The sequence below is a fragment of the Rhamphochromis sp. 'chilingali' genome (genome assembly GCF_963969265.1).
Source record: "Rhamphochromis sp. 'chilingali' genome assembly, chromosome: 4".
NCBI lineage: Eukaryota > Metazoa > Chordata > Actinopteri > Cichliformes > Cichlidae > Rhamphochromis > Rhamphochromis sp. 'chilingali'.
Window position 1 is genome coordinate 21,662,225 of NC_137948.1, and position 21,932 is coordinate 21,684,156.

The 21,932-nt window shown below is 40.3% G+C and overlaps 1 protein-coding gene across 1 annotated transcript in view; it reads right to left on the reverse strand.

Moving 5' to 3' along the window:
* The window catches only part of dlc1 (DLC1 Rho GTPase activating protein), an 86,535-nt gene that overhangs the window by 60,666 nt on the left and 3,937 nt on the right, over positions 1-21,932 (reverse strand). The window contains exons 3-5 of the mRNA XM_080880613.1: positions 17,379-17,513; positions 17,133-17,261; positions 516-549 (exon numbers count right to left, since the gene is read on the reverse strand). Of these exons, the coding sequence (XP_080736739.1) occupies positions 516-549; positions 17,133-17,261; positions 17,379-17,513 (298 nt within the window). The remainder of the gene's footprint in view (positions 1-515; positions 550-17,132; positions 17,262-17,378; positions 17,514-21,932) is intronic.

Below are 21,932 nucleotides of genomic sequence, written 5' to 3' on the forward strand. Positions count from 1 at the left end.
GCTAAATTATTCGATAAATATTGCTTAGAGAAACTTGTGTGCTGCTGTATGTATTTGATATAAGATCATTATTTCTATTTGCTTTTTTCCCCCATTTTTCTTTTTTATACAGAGTCTGGAAAGTGAGGGCAAAAGGTAAACGAGGGAAAGGTTCAAAGTTTTGGGCACAGACTCGACATCCAGTCTGGCTCTTATCTCGGAGAGGCGACAGGCTTGATGGTTTCGTAGATGAGTCTAGGATCTTATCTACACTCATATCCAGAGCCTCATAGCACCACAGTCTGTCCTTGTTCAGTCAAACACTCCACCTTCTCTCTCAGTACTTTGCAACGGATCCATCGCAAATTGTCAAGAATCTCCTCACATAAACCACTTTAGGCGCAGACCAGACACACTGAAGACAACTTTCACAACTTCTACGTGACCGAAAAATGAACAAGGTAAAAAAAAAAAATTATAATAAGATTCTCATCTAGGCAGGCACAAATGATAATGAAAAAACAGCAAGCACTTACCAGCTTTTTCTTTCTCAGGAACAACGGGGGTGCTCTGGGAAAAAGAGGAGAAAAAAAGATTATAGTCACGATAGCTTGGCTATGATGCATTTCCATGATACTTGATGCCACGGAGTGATTCACACAGGAAACTCGCTTGATTTTTCTTAGCACTTGTAAGCATTCCTAAATAAACCTTGACCTAGAGAGTGTAATTAAAATAAGCATTCATCCTGTGTTATTCCAGTGTTTCAGCAGCTACTTATTTCATTCCTTTACATGTTATCCCTCTTATTTGAGGAGCATCTGCAGTTTTATAAACCAGTGTTTTAACACGAGCTCAGCAAATTGTATGTATTTGCTGAACTGCTTGTTCGTGTCGGTCATCTGGCTAAAGAGAAAAGCATGCCAGTCATTGCATAAAAATAAGTGTTGATCTTCGGTATTAACCATATATGCTTCTAAGAATCTTGCCTAAATGGAGCGTATAATTACACCACATTGTTTCATGACATACCGGGTTTGAGATACCAGGAATGTGGTTGCCAAAACCCAATATGCATAATTTTATGATGTGTAAACATTTTAATAAATGGTTACAGTAGATAACAAACCTACCAAAGAATTCTGAAAAAACCACATCATTAAAAGTGTTCACACAGCACACTTTCCTGTGAGTTAATGTTGATTCAGCTCTCACGTAGGTCGTCTGGAGAGACATTACTGATAAAATCACAACACATTTTGTAGCTGTAGTAGATTCTTATTATTCTAGTTGCTTAATATGACCTTTTTTGGATTTGTTGCAGGTTTTAGAAAATAATGCTGCATCAACAACCTTTCTGGGTAAAAATAGAACAGTCTGTGTGTCGTTTCAGTGGTAAAGTGCATGTGTGTCTGCACGTGCGTAGAGTGGAGCATTCAGCTGGAATGTAAAGGTCTTTCTTGGTGCTGACTTTTGACCTCAGGGTCTTTTGCTGATCTCCACACCCTGACCTGTTTAATCCAAACTCCCCTGGAAGAGATCAGACAAAGTAAGCAGGACCATTCTTACAATGCTCTCACACTGCCCAGAGAAGAATTCTGTTTTCATAAAGTCTAAACATTGTGATATTATATGCGATATGATATTTGTATTAGGATGAGTTTACAACTCAATGTTTATTTTCCCCTCAGAAATAGTGATGTTTAAGTATGCTGTTACAACTTTGACCTCTTTCATTCCATCCTTCTTTTAGAGCGATAATGCCTCAAATGGCACCAAAATTCAAATTAATCACATTGAGTGGAAGCAAAAGAAATGAATCATTCTTGTTTCACCTTCAGGTGATTAAAAAACAGCAGAAGTTAGAAAACGTCAGCCAAGAGACCAAAGGTTGTGTCCTGTCTGAGAGCTTGGTTTCACTTATCACTCACTGATTTGTTTCATTTTCACTCGCTTATTAGTTTAGGTTTAGACACCAAAATCTACTTGGACAGGTTTAGGAAACGCATGTTGAAAAATAACACTTTCCTATTGCATTTAAATGTGATGCCAAGGGTGCACCCATATGCAATGAGTTTGGAGTGAAAGACCTATCCTACTAATGCCTAAACCCACATTGTGGCACAAATACCACAGGACAGCTGGCTGGAAACATGTAGTTTGGGTTAACAGTTGAGGCAATTGCCCACACACTCACTTTGGCTGAAGAATGATCACATTCTGTTCTTCCGAGAGTCCTTACTCAGTGATACTGGCATCAGAGATTGGCATAAGGAGTCCTTTGGTGATGTGCCATAATGGACTCAAAATAATGAAGATCCTTTAAAGAGTGACTATTTCCTTAAGGAAAAAACTCCATTCAAGAAAGAAGATTTTTAGTGTTTCCCTAAAAGACCAACTTGTAACTTGTGTTTTATCCTTTCTGTACCATCCGTAAGGTTGGGAAACACGTTACCTTGTAAACATATTTCATTTCAAACATTCTGGACTAATGCTGCATTTCATTTACCTCAGAGATCGGGTTTCAGAGCTGTGAGTGATTTCACTCATGAATTGAGCAAGTTTTAGTAGCAAAGTCAGTTGTTTTACTTCCTAGCAAGGTAGAACTATTCATGCATCACAAGAAATACAGCGCAATGATGCTTTTTTGCACGTAAAAGATCTCCAGCGTGATCATGGAAAGAGCCTAGTCAGAGCTCTGCGTATGGCTTATTTATCGAGTTAGAAATACACAATAGTGGCTGTACAGTTTTAAATCTTTACTGTTTTACTACTGCATATGTTCACGACTGCCATCATGTCTTGTTAAGTCAGTGTTGGTGGGGCTGCTCTAACTATTCGAGTTGGAAATTTGATTTGAGGGGGTGTTCCAGTTGGAAATTCTGACTAGGAATTTTGAAATTGAGCTGGAATGCACTACAATGCAATACGATGCCTCTATCATCATTTATCACATGTAATTTTTGGATGACGAGATACCGCAATAAGCTTACAGAGAACCGGCGTTACGCTAGTAACCAAATAATTTCCACTGTTTCCTGAAATTTGATGTCAACACTAAACTTTACAAATCTGATTAATACAAACTCCCGGCCTTGTAAATGTTTCTTTTTTTCTCTGTTAGTATGAGCACAATATATTTTGCCATAAAGGGAGCATTACTTTGATTATTAATCACTTTTAATTTCATTGGCATCAGGCTGCAGTACGGTCACATTCAAGAAAGAAACATGACTAATCATTACAGAGCAAAAAATATGGCTACAGGCGATTTGCTCCTCCAGTCTCAGAGGCAGCCCCTGTATTTTATGACTGAATAACCACAGGTATGACACGGTCTGGCGAGTATAAACACAATGGCTGCTCTTATGCACGAGTTTGTTTTTGCTAACGTGTTTGCTGATTCACGCTGGATAAATGAATTATCTTGGTCCTAAATCCAGTTTTTAGAATCCAACGAGTGAATTATCTGCTCACACATAGTTTAAACTAAAATCCACACAAAATCGTAACTAGATTTTTATCTGGCGATGCATTTGTTTATGGTTGTTGAGTATGCATGTGTACGTGTTTATGTCTGCACATGTGTAACATATCATATGTGTGCTGAAACAGCAGTAAATCATTTGTCGGTCACTTTCAGACGTAACACGGGTGAAGTTTCCTCTGTGGACAAACAGCTTCACAATTTATTGCTAATTAACAGCCTAAAAAAGACACCAGGGAGAAGCTGAAGGCTCCTGTCATTAAATTATCCGGAACAAACAGAACATCAGCAGTGAGGTGATGCCAGACATACATTTATACTCAGTGCTGTTTCAGCTGTTGCACACGGGTAATATTAGCTCTGCTTTTTCAGCCACAATGTTTTGTTACAGGAAAACATTATGAATGGTATGAGACTCAGCTAAGATAACACAAGCCACCTGCTCCATTTTTGCCTTTTCATCAGCTGGATATAGGTTAGAAACAGTATTTATTATTCTTGTTTCGCCACAATATACAATTTTATTTGAAATACTACCAAAATGCCAAAATATATCCTCAAACAGCGTTTTATATTTAAACAGCACCACATTAACTCAGATTTTGTACATGTACAAGACATGTTATTCCTTTATATTGTAGCAAAAAGGTTCTTTTTAAAAAAAATCTGAATGGCTAATGTTTTGTATTTTCATCTACAACTCTGAAGGATGGAAATATGGGAGGTCTGTGTGGCTTCTCTGTTTAGGTCTAACAAGACATTTCAGTTCACCAGTGCACCCATCTTATTGTGTAAACACGACACCACGGGTTCCTTTCAGTGACCCATGAGATCACTTACACACAGTGTAAACCTCAGCTTTCACGTACTGTTGCGTTTCACTTTATGATAGCAATTACAGATAATGAATACATTTAGAAATATGTTCATATATTTATGAGAACAAGAATGTTAACGAATACACGTAAGTACCAGTGATTTCACTGCACCACACTCACATATTTTCTTAATGCTTTTCTGTTCTCCCCCACTCTGCATGCCACAGTGCAGGTTCTCCCAGTGTGGGGTCGCCCAGGCCGTGTCAAGTGTCCACTGGGGAGCTGCAGGCTGCACAGCACACAGGCATCAGCTGCCTCATTTACTGCCACTAATTTACTGGAAGTGGTTGGTGTTGGGGCACAAGGGGTACGGTATGCGTCTGCCTCATGAGTATGTAGTGGCCTGCAAGCATGCGTGCCTGCATGATTACACACTGTAGGGTTGTTAATTAGGGTCATTACTCTAAGCAGCAGGCCGGTGAAATTGTTTTTGTCTTGGTTTGGGTTTTTTTTCTCCAACAAATCACTTTTAGTGAATACATTTCAAAAATCCAGGTATGAAACTTTTTTTGTATTTATGTATGTATTTACTTTACTAAACATTTTGGATATTTTGATTGGAATAGTATGGAGAACTTTGACACTTAATATTACTGCCTTACTCTAAAAGCTGTTCAGTTATTCTAATGTTTGTTAAGTGCTCCTGGCAAGCAGGTATATATTTTTAAAATATTTATCTAACTATTTGTAGTATATGTCCCCAGAACAGATGCTTGTGACACCCTTTGATATCAAAATTCTGGAAACATGATGAAAACACAACAGAATTTGTTCTTGTAGTAGGAGGAAGCAATAGTGGAGTTCACTGGGAACAGGAGAACTGAGTAAAAAACTCCAAAGATTAAACAAATATAGCATGAGAGCAGAGAAAGATGCAGTGGACACTTTTCATTGCTTTTAACACTTGTTTTCACCTCAGCTTTTTGTAATGTTAGAACTTCACCCTTCACTCTTTCTTCCTGTCCTTTGTGCTGGTGTAACAAGTGAAGTTCCCCAGTGTGGAGTTGTTGGTCAGTCATTTCTGCAACTGACTGACCAACAACAGCACAAGCAAGCATGGCCCAAGGCCGGTTGTAGCACTTACTTTGTACACTCTCTCCATCTGACAACAGAGCTTTGCGAGCTGGAGCAGAGTTACATGCATGTTACCTCTGCTGGACCATCCTTGTATAATGGAAATATGGGAGGTCCTATTCACCAGGGGTCGCTACAACGGATGAATCCCGCAGGTTTGATTTGGCAGATTTTTAACACCAGACGCCATTCCCGAGGCGACCCTCTCTCACTTGAAACAGGGCACTGCACAGCTACAAGCATTTTACCTCATGTCATACTTTGCATGGTTGTGTGTGTGATAAATAAAATTTGAATTTGAACATTCACATGTTATATGAATATGTTAATTACAAACCTTCAATGTAAATAAGTGTTAAATAAATGGTCTGCTACAACAATGCTGGTGATAAAAAATTACTTTTTAATACAGGAGTTTACGTTAAAGTACATGGGTTTGGTGCTGTTACCAACTACTACATTTCTGGTATTGTGACATCAGCCCTGCTTCTGACATTCATCTGGTTTGGGACGTCGGTCCGTACTTGCCCAGATTTTCTGGTAATGAGAGGGGATTACAAAACCACTCTTAACCCTCCTGGAATGCTCGCAGACTCATTGGAGCGTTCTCAATAATATATAGCTTGTCTGATATTTAAGAGTTAGAATTTAGATGATAACAACTGCAGTTACACTGGGACATCCACAACAGCCAATGTGAGAAAATGTACAACTAGACAAGTGAATGGGAAGAGGTATGAAAGGTAAGATGCTAAGGACATACGAACGAACAACCAGTAATAGGTGTGTTAATCAGCATCAGACACCAACCTGTCAACCTATTTTCAAGGAAAAAAAATGGCTAGATGAGTCAAATAATGTGTTACTTGTGTAACAGACTGACCACTTGAGAAAAATGAATGCTATCTTTAAAGAGGCTTTGAAGCATGGCCGATGCTTCCTCACAGATGGTCTGCTGCCTGCTGAAGAGACGTTCAAAGCCTGGGTTCAGTAACTGAAAGGTTAATTTATCTTGTACTATGGAAACATGACAGCTTATAGACAAATAAGTAAAGACTTTCAATACTCAGTCCTAGTAACAAATATTATTTTGTCTCTTAGTAATGGCCCCTCATTGTGTGTGGCATGCCTTTCTGTGTGAGTGAGGTAGTCAGAGTTGTTAAGCAAGCCACTGGCATGTGGCTCTTGCACAACAAACCCAAGCAGTCCACCAGGCCTGTTCCAACCCCACCGCCAACCTCTCATCCCCACCCCCCTCCAGCACTGCAGCTGCAGTGTGTGTATGAGTGTGTGTGTGTGTGTTTGTGTGGATGTGCGAGTGTGTGTGACCACCCATGGTTTGTGCTGGCCAAGGATTAGGGGGCTCAGGCAAACCCAAACTTTTTTCTCAGCCACTTAACGCGAATGGCTAAATCGGTGCAGATGGCTTATGCCCAGGTAAGCTTGAGTCTCCAGCACTAGATGCTTAAGGTGTGTGTCTGACAGAGGAAAGAGAAATGCATCTGACTGTGTGTGCGTGCTTTCCTAGGAACATTGGAGATGTTATCTGGAACTCACTGTATTTTGACTGGCATTCATGTGCTCTTTTTGCCCTGCATTTACAAAGGAATTTATTCAGAGCCCAAGACTCCATGTGTGCAGGGAAACGTGGGAAACAATTTCATTTAACCTTCTCCTTTCCAGAAAAGCCCCCCTCCCACACACACAGTTATCCACCCCACACATTTTCTCCTTTCTCCCCTGCATCCCCTTCCCTCATTTTAATAGTCTCCATATGTCACACTTAGAATGTGTCAACAGGAAGTGATGCGATGACTTGGTTTAATGATCCACTGGAACATTTCTTGTAGAAAAAGTATAGTAGCGTCCAGATGTTGGATTTAACAGTGACCTCGCAAAACGAGGTGATGCTTGAAAATGTCTCTGTGACGTTTACTGTGATCTTTTAATGCAGTAAAAAGCTCAAGTAAAACCTACAGCACGAATGGGTGCACTTTCAGTCTTTAGCTGTGTGACGAGGTTAATGATTTCACCGTACAACCTGTGCACTTACTCACATTCACACACATGCACGAGACTGCCAGCTGAGACTTTGTTCCCTCGCCCAACCTTGAGTCATGAGTTATGTTCTGTACGTGCTGATGTCCACTGAAAGGGAGTAAGAGAGGGTGAGATGTGCACAAACGCAGACAGCCCCATACATCTGACTCTGTTTACACACGTAAGCCAAAGCAACGGACTTCTGGTTTCAGGCGCTGTTGTGGAAGGGTTTAGTGGTGGAGCGTAAACTGTGAACTGTTCAGTGGCCCTTGGATTCCATCACCAGACAAGACAATAACTCTTCACTTGTCCGACCAGGACCGTTTTTCTCCCAAAAGGAAAATGTTTTATTTTTCTCTCTTTGAATAATGCCATTGCTTTACCTCATATGAGTAAAGCATTAAGGAAACCACTTTATGCATCTTAAGGGACAATAATCCTTTTCATGCTTGTTGTATGACCAAGCCTAATGAGAGCAGCAGAACCAGAGCAAGCAGGTGCCAAAAAGAATCTGAGCTGAAAATGTGCAAAGTGAGAAATATGATTTTAAAAGTTTTAATTTTTACGAATAAAGAAACCGATAAGGTGCTATGAAAGCAGGCAGTCTAATGTATATGTTTTGACAAGTAGAACAAATAACCACACCTTAGGCATATGTTTGAACATGCAGAGCATATACTGATGCAGCTCTTTTCCCTCCATTTTTTGGTTCTTTCAAAACAGAATGGTTGGCACCAGATCGAGGCATACGCACAATCATATCTAAAACTAATTAATCACTCTGTAAGCCTAGTTATTGCTTTTTGGATTGTACTCTAAAGTAGCTCCACAAAGGGCAATGTGAAAAAAGTGGGATAAAAAGTTCGGAAACCACTGATTAAGCCACACAAACTAGTTTTATAATTTTAGTTTTACATCTCTACAGTGTCACTACGCTCATTAAGGCACTAAATGTGTCACCTGCTTCTTCTCACCAGGTCACATTTGTGGGTTATGGACCAGAGTTAATAGGGATAAGCTAAGATCCCAACTGCAACAACAATGCTGCCCACAGGATTAGGTGCTGACATTTTTAAGGACAAAGCTGAGAGTAGGTTAACAAGGGGGATTAGAATATCCTCTGCACAAGATTATGGTGGCCCTGTGCTGTGGCAAAAACAGCTACTCGATCGCGGGGGTCACGGTTTTGTAACATCTACTTTAGGTTTAACCATTCGCTTTTCAGGGCACTACATCCAGTCAAAGAAGGTCACTCAAGTCTCTTCTCTTGCATGACCTAACTGTAAACCCCTCACCTGTACAACTTCAAATGCCACAAGCACATCTAGCTATAAACACAAAACACCAGTGGGCTGCATTCCTTCCTTAAGATATTAAGGAAAGCTGAAGAATTGAGCAAGAGGTTCAAGTATCTCTTGACTGAGGTAATCTAACTTCAAGGCAAATACGGATGGAAAACAAAAAAATGCAAACACACGCTTGACTTAAACGTCCCAATTAAAACCTCAAACCGCACGCCCCAGTGAGTGTATCTTGAATTGCACCTGGTTTTACAGTGGGTTCATGTGTGCGTCTGTGTTCCTGAGACGCTGTTTATTTGTTCTGTGATTTACTGCACTTCATTATCTGTGTATCTGTAGGGGTATTTCCAGATGCCTGCATTTTACAGTCATCCTCATGATTTAGTGTCAACAAGTACCATCATCTTGCAAATATTTGCTACACGTTCTGCAGTGTCCTCTATGAAATCGATTCACGCTTCAATTCACTGACTCAGTGCGTTCCACGATACCAATAGTGAAGCGATTTTTTAAATGTAATTATGGATGAAAAAGTATGATTCATTTAAGTAAAAAAAAAAAAAAAAGCAGCGATATCCATATGGAGGCAGTAAATCGCATTGATGATTGGGCTGGTGTGATTTGGGGGCGGTGCCACGACATGTTATTATAAAAACAGAGAGTTGCCGTTGAGCTGAGTGTGTAAACACTAAGAATCATGTGATATTTGACATTCATGACACTGCTGAAACAGAGCACTCCTTCTGTTAAAGAGTTAAACACATCAAATACGTCAGGCTCATGTATGTGGACAATACCAATATCTCTAAAATACACCATGTGTTGTGCTTTCTATTAGAGTTTCACTTGTGATTATATTAATATGATATTATGGGGTGGCTGCAGCTCAGGAGATAGAGCAGGTCATCTACTAATCGTAAGGTTGGTGGTTTGATGCCTGGCTACTCCAGTCTGCAAAATGTCCTTGGGTAAGATCCTAACCCCAAGTTGATTTGTGATGGATAGTGAACATTGGATAGAAAGCACTTACGTTTCTGTAAGAATTAATCCTTTAGTTTGTATAATCTCTTTAATCAAAATTATATTTTTAATGCTAAAATATCAATCATTGCTGTTGAATTGGGGGGCGGGGCTGGACCAGCTACCATAGGGCAAGAGGCAGGGTCCACCCTGGACAGGAGGCCAGTCTCTTTCAGGACTAACACATAGAGACAGACAACCATTCACACTCACATTCACACCTATGGATAATTTAGAATTACCAACTAACCTAACCCCCGTAATTCCATGTCTTTGGACTGTAGGAGGAAGCCAGAGTGTTTACCCAGAGAGAACCCACGCAAACATGGGGAGAACATGCAGACTCCTCACTGAAAGGCATCTTGCCAGGACCTTCTTGCTGTGAGGCAACAGTGCTAATCGCCGTGCCACCATGCTGCCCCGTTTTACAAAAGAGCAGAAAAAAATAGTTACACACAGTTAATATATTTTTATTACAATGCCAAATTACAGTTGTTTACTTAAAAATAGAATTTTAGTGGTTGAATGTTATGCACAATTCATTTCTTACTGAGTCCAAGGTGCTGGCTCAAATTTGGATATAAACGAGTTCAGATTGATAAATGATAAATAATGATACATTTTTATGAGTTTTAAATATGTTTTCGACAGTTGCTTTCTTGTTTTTGTGACAGGTAGTCTAATACATTTATTAGGCACTGAATCAATTCCCTTGGAGTACTTTATGCACTGCCTTTAGCCTTGATTCAACAGGAATTTCCTTATGGGGCATGAGGAGAAATTCATTTTCCACATCCTGTTCCAAACATAAGCCTTTTCTTTTTTCTTACCCTCTTTTTGGAAACCACAGCAGGTCCCTGTTTGTCTCCTTGTTACAGCTGTGCTCAGCAGAGAAGTGACCTTGAGGACAATGACACTACACAAAGCTGCTAGCATGGCCATGGCCAGAGCCACTGCTGGCAGCCCTTGACAGACTGAATGGTGACTGGTTTCATAGCTCCCTGACTCATTATGGCCTACTACAGCCTTTAAGCCAATACGTGGGTGGAATGTAGGCAAACATAATTACGCCTGTTGCCCATTGTGTCGACTATTGACCACAGACAGGAGTGGGAGAGAGTGGGAGTAAATGTAAAGATAAATAAAAGGCAGTGAAAGTAGCAAAATACTCAGACTTTTATCTGCCTGGGACGCGGAGAAGGTGTGGTCTGGATGTAGGATGTTTGGGGACTGCGAGGCTGCCAAACCGGAACATGGAGGAAGGACAGAGCAGAGATCTGCCAGTGACCTTAGCACGCAAACCACAGCACTTCTATTGTCCACCAGACAGATAAAGAGCCATGTTCATACATAACCTACTGACAGGGAGTAGAGTCTTTCCGTCATTCTGAAATAGAAATATCTCTCAATCAATCATCCCTCCCAGAAAAAAGCAAAACAATCCCATGAACCCAGATATGGAAACTTTTACTTTCTAAATTCACTGGCAGTGAAACCAGAGGTAAAATTGAATACTGTTGCTATGGAGATAGAATACAGATCCAAACATACGGTCAAAGGTCACCGCTCCATGGAATGTTCACCGAAGACGGATGAGAGGTGGTGCCCGCCAGCACCTTCCCTGTCATCGTGTGCATGACATGGGAAACACCCCTGTGCTAAATTTAATGGGCAGTTATGCGATTTGTTCAGCAGCTTCTGTGTTACATGCCTTACTCATGGGAACTGTCGCTGCCCAAGGTGACTGATATGTTGTTTCCGACTAAAAAATTAAAAGGCAGGTGGATAAGGGTCAGCAGGCTCCGCCTGCCTCTGTGACTTGGCACATCCTTTGCAGCGGCAGAGCCCTAAAAATAGTCTCATAACAAATACTTCTTGCACTGCGGATGGTGCAGTAATGTCACTACAGAGTGCTTATCTACTCTAATTTTGGACAAATAAATACTCATTTTTATACTAGGATTGTATTAGTTGAAAATTATTACACCTGTTTACTGGTTTAAGATGGTCAAGCATGAATAATTTTATACTTTTTACTGTTCTAGTCCTTTATAATGTAAAATGAATGCTCTTGTGACTTTTAGAAAACAGTTGATGAAACCAACTTGTAATGTAATCAGTGCATAATCATCAAACCAAAAAACAAAAATAATCATTATTTACAGCCATGAATACAATATACATTTGAATCAGTGTACCCACTAGTCTATAAACCAAATAAAACCCACCTGTTGCAACACAATAATGCAAGCTAACCAACAGTTCAAGACACCTGCCACACTAAGCAAGTAATATAAACCTGCCAACAAAAACACTCAGAGTAAAGAATAGCAGTTCCAGCATAAGAACAAACACCTGCTGCAGCACAACATCCGCTAAGTGTTCGGCTCACATTCTATGCAAGAATAACAGCCACCTGCTGGAGGCTAACAATACCCACCGTCTAAACTTGCAAGGAGCCAAGAATGCATTCGCATGAACCCAATACCTTATCCACAGCAGCAAAGGAATGATACTGCGCATGCCAAGTGAATGTCCACTCATCACAAACAGTTACAACCCCATATCACCTTTAGCGTGGTTACGTAAAGGTCGGGACAGCATGAGACAGTGCTTCAGTAGATGCGGTGTGTTTACACCCGAGTGTTGCACTGTGTTTATGGAGGTGTCATGGGGATAGTGTCAGCACAAACACCAGACACATCTTGCATAATCCAGCTGAAGAAATGGAAGGAATGTTAATGCAAAAATGATAAACACTTTACTTTTAGCACATCCTGCACAAACATACACACGCAGAAACGCATGCATGTCAGCGATGAGAGTGTCACTCTTTTTCACCACAGCTTTCCTGATGCTTTGATGTACATGTGGGAATCACAGAGAATTCAGAAAGAATTAGAACTGCAGTTAGACAGTTATTTCAAATCATACTATGCCCATATTTTACTTTCTCAGATGGTCCAGACTGTGCTCTAATTGCTTCAGCTTGGCTCCTCTCTCTCGTAAATTACAAAAGCGTGCATGGTAGCGTTTTACCTTCAGTCAGGCTGCGCTCACCCCCCGGTTTGCTAAAGAGATATGTTGTTTGCTCTGTCCTGTGTAAACTTGCAAATACCTTCCTGACTGATGTCAAGAGATGCTCACGGCAACATGTACAAATGTTGGTGAAAAAGCGATGCAGAAAAGGGCGAGAGATTTCCTAATAGGGTTATTTTTTTCCCTTTTAATTTTACAGCAGGCCTATCTGAGATTTTGGTTGTTTCAACATTTTTGTAGTGAGACAATACAAGGCTTGTTTTATGGGTATGACCTGATTGTTTGGATATGTCAATTTACTGTGTATTGGGCAACTAAAGTACAGGTACCTCCTAACTGTATATAATTCAGAGGCTTTTCAATAAATCCTATTATTCTATTGTAATGCTTAGATATTGGCGACAGTGTGTCAGAGGGGTGGTAATTAAACCTGATTACGATTTAGATGCCTTTTGTGATGATGCATTTGTACTTCTGGCAATTCAGTCAACACATGTACAATCTATAAAAGCTGTTATTAGTACAGAATAAAAGTTAATACTAGGAATTAGGATTAAGCTATTTCCTATTATAACCTGAGATTACACCCACACAAAAGAAAAATAAATCTTAGACAGTTGCCTCGTACTGCCTTTCCTGTAATCTCTATTTAGAGTTGCATGTGTGTTCATGTCTACAGGTAAGTGACAAGACTGTTGATAGTAGAAGGTTGTTTTGCAGTCTGAATTTATATTAGAGCAAACACTGGTTGCATGTCCTGGTAAGGAGTGGAAAAGTAACATCTCAAGTGCAATCTCAAAACTACCAGTTAACCAAAGTTATTATACGTAACTAAAGATAAAATAACAATTAAAACTATCCATCCATCCATCCATCCATTCATTCTCTTCCACTTATCCTTATTAGGGGCATCGAGAGGCTGGAGCACTATGCTAGCTACAATGGGCCCACCCTGGACGGGTCGCCAGAATATTGCAAGTCTAACACAGAGAGACAGGCAACCATTCACATCTATGGGCAATTTAGAATCATAAATTTACCTACCCATATTAACTTCATGTCTTTGGACTGTGGGAGGAAGCCAAAGTACTCAGAGAGAACCCACGAAAACATGAGGAGAACATGCAAACTCCACACAGAGAGGCCCTGGCCAGGTGGTGGATTCAAACTTGCAGTGAGGTGACATTGCTAACTACCGTGCCTCCATGCTGCCCCACAGTTAAAACCAGTTTTTACTAAATAAAATAAAAATAAAATGTTAGCCAAAGTTGTTAGCCAAAGAGTAAGCACTTATAATCCTTCGTTTTAAAAAATATCGTAACCAAGATTTACAAAACAGGCTTTATTTTTTATCTACTATGACTCAAAATGTGTCTAAGGCCATAAACCCAACAGGAAAGTGTTCCCAAAGGTCAAATCAGAAATCTGTTTATCTATACACTTCTTTAATACTTGAAGTCTTTTTGCAGCCACAGCCATCACCATCTGGTGGCCCTGAGATAGAATGCAGGTTTAACCCTTCTTCACTGGCTTCATTTTTCCACCCAGAAGCTTTGTTCATCTTTGATAAAGTCTACAGACCTGACAAATACCAACAACCTGTCAGTGTTAAAAAAATGAGTCTAAGCTGAACTGAAGCATTTAAAATAAATAAAAATAATCAAACAGTCTTGGCACAGATATCTGCTGGCTATATCAGAACCCCTGTCCTCTCCAGAGGCTGAACCCACCAGAAATAGCCAATAGGTTGCCAGATTGCCTTTCCTGTTTTCTTTTAGGAAAGGCCAGTGGATTTGTATTGTGTAGGTAAAAAGATTAAGTGGGTGTCACAACATTTTATGTCTGAAAGGACCCCTGCAACTATGAACTACTGAGATCCCCTTCACCAAGTCTTCATCTCTTTGGCCTCAATCAATCACTCCACAGGGCCACCACTGTAAAAGGCCTTCTATTAGGCACAGTGAAAGCTGTGTTTACCCAAGCCTAGTGAGTTACCTTGGGTTACTGTAGGAATGGAGGTTGTGGAAACTGCTGGCTACAGACATAATAAATCACACATCACTGAGGATGTTGATATGTACCCTTTAAATGAACCAAGAACTGTTCTTATGTTTTTTGACGGCAGGGAAGATAAACAGCACACAGCAATGTCAACTGTGGCATTGCAACAGATAAATCGTGAAATTAATATATATATATATTTTAAAGTAACTCAGACACTTCTGTAAGATTACAAAGTTATACTCTATGTCATTTTAACCAGTTTTGACATAGAAAGGCTTGCTTGAATGTAGGCAATGGCTATGCAAGGCTGACAAAATCATTAAGTGAGCATGCAAGGGTTTTAGACACACGTCTCACTCGAAGCGTGTCCCCCACTGCTCCCTCTTGCCCTGGCTTTTCACCTCCCAGACCCCCCCTTCTGACCCTTTTGATGGGGTGAAGGGATCTAGATCTTTGGAACCAGCCAATTAGAGAGTTTTAACGTCTGCTTTGCTAAGCCCTGAGAGCTGAGGGACATTCCTACAATTGGAGTATGTGTGTCTGTGTGGTCCAGATATTACTAGTGTTGTGGGGACCTAAATCTGTTTACTCAGTAAGATTATGGACCAATTTGGAGTGGAGGTCATAGTTACATCATTCTGGTGGCAGTAAAGTAAAGGAAAACCAGTGAAAGCCCCAGAATAGGAAAACATGTCTCTTTTTTTGCTGCTGTTCATCAAAAAATATTGAATGTATTTTTCTAGTATGATATGATAGAAGTGGACCTCTGAATGGAGACAGATTGTGACACAGGTCTAGTTTCTGTGCAAGTCTTACCCAGACTAATGCAAACTAAGGTTTTGTTGCACGGCCTATAAATATTAAATGGCATGTATAGAGTAAGAGGAAAAAGTTGTACACTTGGTGTGCGTGTGTGAACTGGGAGCCTAACTGAGTGTCCAACTCAGTGATTCTCAAAGATCAGGTTGCAACACTGTTATGTGTGTGAATGTGTGTGTGAATGGGTGGATGACTGGTTGTGTAAAGCGCTTTGGGGTCCTTAGGGACTAGTAAAGCACTATACAAATACAGGCCATTTACCATGTTTTATCTATAGAGTTGCAACCAATCTCCAGCCACTTGATTGGAAAGACAGTAAGTGCACTCAGTTTGGCAACCTTTACTTTTTTTTTGCTAAATGTTAAAACCTAGAGCCTTCACGGGTGTTCACCGGATGAAGCAGGTGACCAATATACTGTTAGGCTATTCCAGAGGTCCAGGTTCAAATATGCCCGGGGACATTTACTGTGTGTCCTCCCCTCCTCTCTTTCCAAAGCTTCCTGCCCACTATCAGACCATTATCTCATCATACATCTCAGTGGAAGCAAAAAAAAAGTCTTCACACCCAAGCAAAAAGATAACCCAAGACCCTTCCTCTTTGCCAAATACTTGCATTGGGTATTTCTCCACCATGCCATTCTGTTTCACACCTGCAGAGGATGTTAACTGCATCAGGTCTTTATGTCTTGAATTACATGCCTGAGATTGGGATTCTTAGTAGCTGTCTCATCTATTCTAGCACCACTGAGTAACTTAACCACTATACCACTTTAGTCATATGATAGGCATATTTGTGTCCTTGACATTTTACAATGAAACACCTGTGTCAGCTCATGTCTTGCGAAATAGGCCTCAGGACTAAAATCTGGCATCAGGGGCCCAGTTTAGCCAGTGTTTCGGAAGTTAAGAGTAGTGCCTGATTTGTAGTGTGCTGTTGTGGCTATAGAGGCACAAGCAGGTTATCGACTTATTGCCCAAGTATCATCGAGCAGATCACCAGACTGTAAGCTGATCGAGATCAGGCGGGCGCCTTCTGTGGCAGCTCCATTACAACTGGCATGTGAACGGGTGACTCACATTGTAAAGTGATTAGTTCGAACACTTAAGCTAAACGCGAAGACTATTTCCTGTTACAGTTTTTTTTTTTTTGGGCATACTGTGAAAGAAAAAAACTATTTTATGTTAGAAATGTACCTTTTTATATGCAGGATATTCTTTATATTTCATTAACATTTATTTGATCTTTCACCTTGAAAAATTAGGTGTTTTATTGTCACTGCTTTTTAAGTTTAAATGTTAATGTCAGTTTATTTTTTGCTGTTTTTGTCTATTCTATTTTCTGGCTTTTTAGTCCTTTTTAAAAAATATTTTCATATTTTAACTGCCCACGTGTTTTAGTCATGTCAGTGACATTTTGCCAGAAAATGTGATCAGTCAGTTGGAATCTGGAACATTGTTTTGATTTCTATATACATTCGGGTGCTGACTTACCCCACTCTTAGGCTTTGCTCCAAGGGCTTGTGGAGATCCTGAAGACAAAGCAGCAGCAGCAGCAACAACAGCAGCATGTGGATGCGTGGGTGGTTGTGACGTTGCTGAAGAGGATCCTAAATCAAACTCCTGCACAAGTAAAAAAACAAACAATATAGTTCACTGAGAACGCCGAACTGCTGCACAGTTTCAAATATAGAAAAAACTGCTGTCACATCCAGCTAGATAACTCAGTTGTGCGGGTACCGGGTGATGCCGTCGATGGAAGGTGGCTGTGCTGTCCATGGAGGAAGTAGCACTGAGGGCATTCTCAATTTCCTGATCTAGCTGGTCCAACTTCATCAGCAGCAGCACCATCGAGTCCAAGCGAGCATGCCCACGCTGAGACAGATCAGTGGAGAACAGTCAAACTCACAAAACTATTAAGACCAGCATTAAATGTGCCGAAATCAATTTGTTCCACTTCTCTAAGGAAACTTTTTTCTCCAGTGTCATCTGTGATCTCTGACCAGATGATCAGGAAGAGAACAGAAACATGAAATATATATGTGAAACGTAATTAGAAATGTGACCGGAAAAGCAAAAAGTCAGTACTATACAGTAAGATCAGAACTATTCACAGAGTCGGTGACTTTGTTTTAAAGGCTTATAACTTTTAAGCATGATTTAAAGTACAAAATATATCTAATTGTTCCTTTGTTCTTTGTCCCTCTATGTTCCCCAGCAACCTTCCACTTCAGCCAATTAAAATAGCTGATTTACACATTGTGGCCATTTAATGGCTATCTCTTTTGTTTCGCCTCTGTCATTACTTTAACACTCCACTTATTTGCCCTTTAATATGCTGTGCTAATTTATCCATCTTAGGGCTGTGATAACAAGTCTCATACTGACCTCAGGTGGTTTGACTTGTGCAAGACAAGCAGACCGACATGCTACAATCCAGCATTGCATCACACTCCACCTACCACTCTGTCCTCTGCTAACCTTAAGCTCTATGTTGTTTTCATGCAATTTGAGCAGGAGTAAAACGTGTAATATCCTTTTCTTCACTGCTTAAAGCAGTATGTTTTCATTTCCCTCTGCCTGTCTTATCTTGGCACCGGGTGTGGCTCCCTGCCTGAGCTTTACCCTTGAGAAGAACCCGAGGAAATTTCATGGCTGGCCCATTACCCGCAAACAAACCTTGTTACAATCCCCGCTAACAGATGCTGTTAAACTCTTAATGAGAGTGAGCTCATGGCACACACACAGCCACTGTGACTGTATGCTTACGCAAAGCTACAAAAACTAGTGGATGTGAGGCTGGCTTTCATGCCTGGTTTGTCTCTACATGCAGTACCTTGAAGAGGAATCTTTGGGTTATGCACTTTTTACAGATCATAAATGTGTCTGCTGAAATGGTCAGCATGGTTTAATCATAAATGTGCTAATAGAGTCAGGATACTAAAGGTAGCCTCATCCCTGCGTCTGGCTTCCAGCTCCAACCCTAATAATGTCTTATGACTGCTTCTACATTTATTTTCCAGTTAGTGCCCAATTTGGCTGTCAAAGTCAGATCCTATCGGTTTGCTGAGAGCGCAAATAGACATGCCGTGTGTGTCGGGGAAATGCGCTTCACACTGATGCATTCACTGACATTTCTAGCTCGTGGCAGCGCGCAGCTCGTGGCAGAGCGCAGCGCTACGGTCCCATCTTCTTGGCAAAGTATCACAATGAAACATTGTACCGTTGTAAAACAATGACATCTTTACGAGGCCTCGCTGAATGAACAAAAGCATCTGGCTCGGGATGGCAAAAACAACCACAAAACGGCAGAGTGAAAAACAAGTGCAAGCGTAAACTTCAGTTGCCTCGGAGGCAACGTTTTTAGGGGCATTCTGGTGGTTTGGGTGTTCTCAGAAGGTTTCTTTGCTGTCTTTCCCATGTTTGAGGTTTCTGTCACATTCCACTTAACTTCCTGTTTTTTTGAGATGGGAGATGTTTCCCACACTGTTTGAACTCTTAGATCCCTCCTTCCCCTTAACTTGTTCTTTTTTCAAGACCCCTCAGTCGCCTGTCTTACAGCCAGTCTGCATCCCATTTCTCAGACCTCTGCATTGAGTGGGCTCTCTTAATTAATACAGACAAAGAGGCCAAAAAGGAAAAGAGAGAGCACTGAGGGTGATGCTGCCAAGTTGTCTGCTGACTGTTGAGCCAGTTTGGCCTTGGGGTCAGGATAAGGCCTTGTTGCTAAAACAAATAAACACAGTAACAAAGCCCAATATCAGCTTAATCTCAAGCTGTTATGCAAACCAGATGGGTTTGTTTTACAAGCTGAATCTGTAACAAAAACTTGGTCTACTGGGGGATGCAATCATTAGTCAGTACAATATCTTGTCAGAGATCATTCCAGGCTGCTTCTGTCATTATCCACTAAAGAAACTAACATAAGCTCAGTAATTCTCTTCGTGATATTGAAAACACTCTTCTCCATTTTTTATGTCCCGTGGGATAAAGCTTTACATTTTTAATTTATATTTTATCAGCATGGTCTTCTATACGGCACAATTCCTGCGCTAAACTGGACACACAAATCACGTTGCTGTCAAAGATGAGGCAAGCCATCACCATATGGTAGATGAATTGTTGGCTTCTTCCACTGGCTTAACTGCTCTTTTCAAGTTCCAAAATCCTGCTTTTTTGGTGGGGTATTTAAAGTCATCCTAAGTTTGAAATTAGAGCCAGGGGAAAATGTGGCACTGGTTTTCCATGTCTCCCTGTTGGAGTATGACCTATTGTTTTTGGCAGTTGGTGGACTGACTTCAACATTAGTCATGGCTAAAAGTGGCTCCAAAGTTTCTAAAAAATTTATGTGGAAATAATGCTATGATAATCTTTAGGATTACACAACCCATAGGCTTTTCAGGAACACAGCTATAACCAGAGTGTCAATATATGACACATAAACCACTCAGCACCAGCTGATTTTATGGTTTCTATTCTAGACTACAAGCCAAATATTTTTTTTTATTGTATGCCTGCATTTTATTCTACTATTAGGAAGGGGTTGTGGTATATTATTAGGGTCATGGCAGCACACATCAATAGATTTATATACAAAACAACTGAATATGACCAAACAATAGCACAATAATCAGCACTATTTTCACATTATGTAAACTATAGCCAACAAGCTATAGTTAACCACACACTACACAGTTGCACATGGACTCCTTTTGTTTCAACAAATAATGAATGAGTTGTAATAACATAACTTATGTCATCACATGAGAAATTATAATTGCTAACAATACGGTATATTCAAAAATAGAACCCAACCGATATATCAGCCATGCCAATACCAGCTGATATTGGCTATTTGCCGATACATTCATTTCAACATTTATAACAGGCGATACATGTAAAAAGTAAAGAAGATTCAGGAGAAATACTCTTCAACCATGTTATGGGTAATAATGCAGCAAACTTTGCCCACCACTCTTAACTTCACTTATGGCAGCATGTATCTGGGGACATCACAAACACAATAGCCAGTGGATTAGAGCAGAGTCAAGAGTGAACGAATAATCCACAACTTGTGACGGAAAAAATGTCATATTATCTTAGTAGGGACCCATCAATAACTACACACAACAGGTGTTAGGGAAATCTATTTATGCTTTGTATCTCTCAACGAATAAATATCAATTGGCATATCAGATATTTAAATCACCAAACACTGGTATGAGCCTTAAAAATCCTATATCAGTGAGTCTCTATCAGGAAATATCTGTGTGGCTCTTTGCAGTTACCTTGGCATTCTTATAAATGGTGTTACTATAAATATCTATACTTCTGATTAATGCAAAATAGGTGAATTAATATGAATATGAAACGTTCCACGAGTTTTTATAATAAAACAAACTCAGATGTGTCACTGTTTACAAGAGTGTGATCAATTTGATCTTGAATGTCACACAAGAATTTAACTTCTCACAATACGTTTCTTGTCCAAACAACATGCCTTCTTAATGGGCCCTGAGTTGAAATTAATGGGCTTCTTACTGTTATTTTAAAAGGACTGAAACTACAGCAACTTATTAGCGAATACAGTTTCAATTGTCTGATTGTTGCTTTGCTTCACTGATCCCAAATCCACGAACTGCTTCTAAGATTTTTGGTATATTTTTGCACCACATAAGCATGCTGCTAACTAGGGCTGCTCAATTAATCGAATTTTAATCACGATTACGATCTGGGCTTTCAACGATCATTAAAAATGACTGAGCCGATTATTAGCCCCTCCCTCATTTATCCGCGACACCTTAAAGGCCGGTCCGTGAAAATATTGTCGGGCATAAACCGGTCCGTGGCGCAAAAAAGGGTGGAGACCGCTGATTAAGAGGACCCGAGGGAAGCTCGGAAAGCTAAGCAGAAGTTATTTGGAGAGTGACTGCCGTTGGTTGAAAAGAGAGTTTAAAAAAAAACTTCAGTGGTGTTGCACACTATTTTATATTATTTTTTTAAAGTCATTGTTAACCCTTTAAAGCCGGTCAGAGCAGCACGCTCCGTTTTGCGTAACTATTGTTAAATCCCTGTAGAACCTGAACCACGTAAGCTAGCGCAATAATTTGTTTTGCATATGAAACCGGAGGAGTTGTACTTACATCTGATGCCATCAGCTTGTCCTCGGTCACGGTTTCGTTCCACATATAGCTTTGCAAAAATTGCATAAAAAGCGCTTGCAGGAACAAAAACATAATATTCCAGAAACACGTTTTGCCGATCCATCAGCTGTTCGTAACACTTCCCACAGTG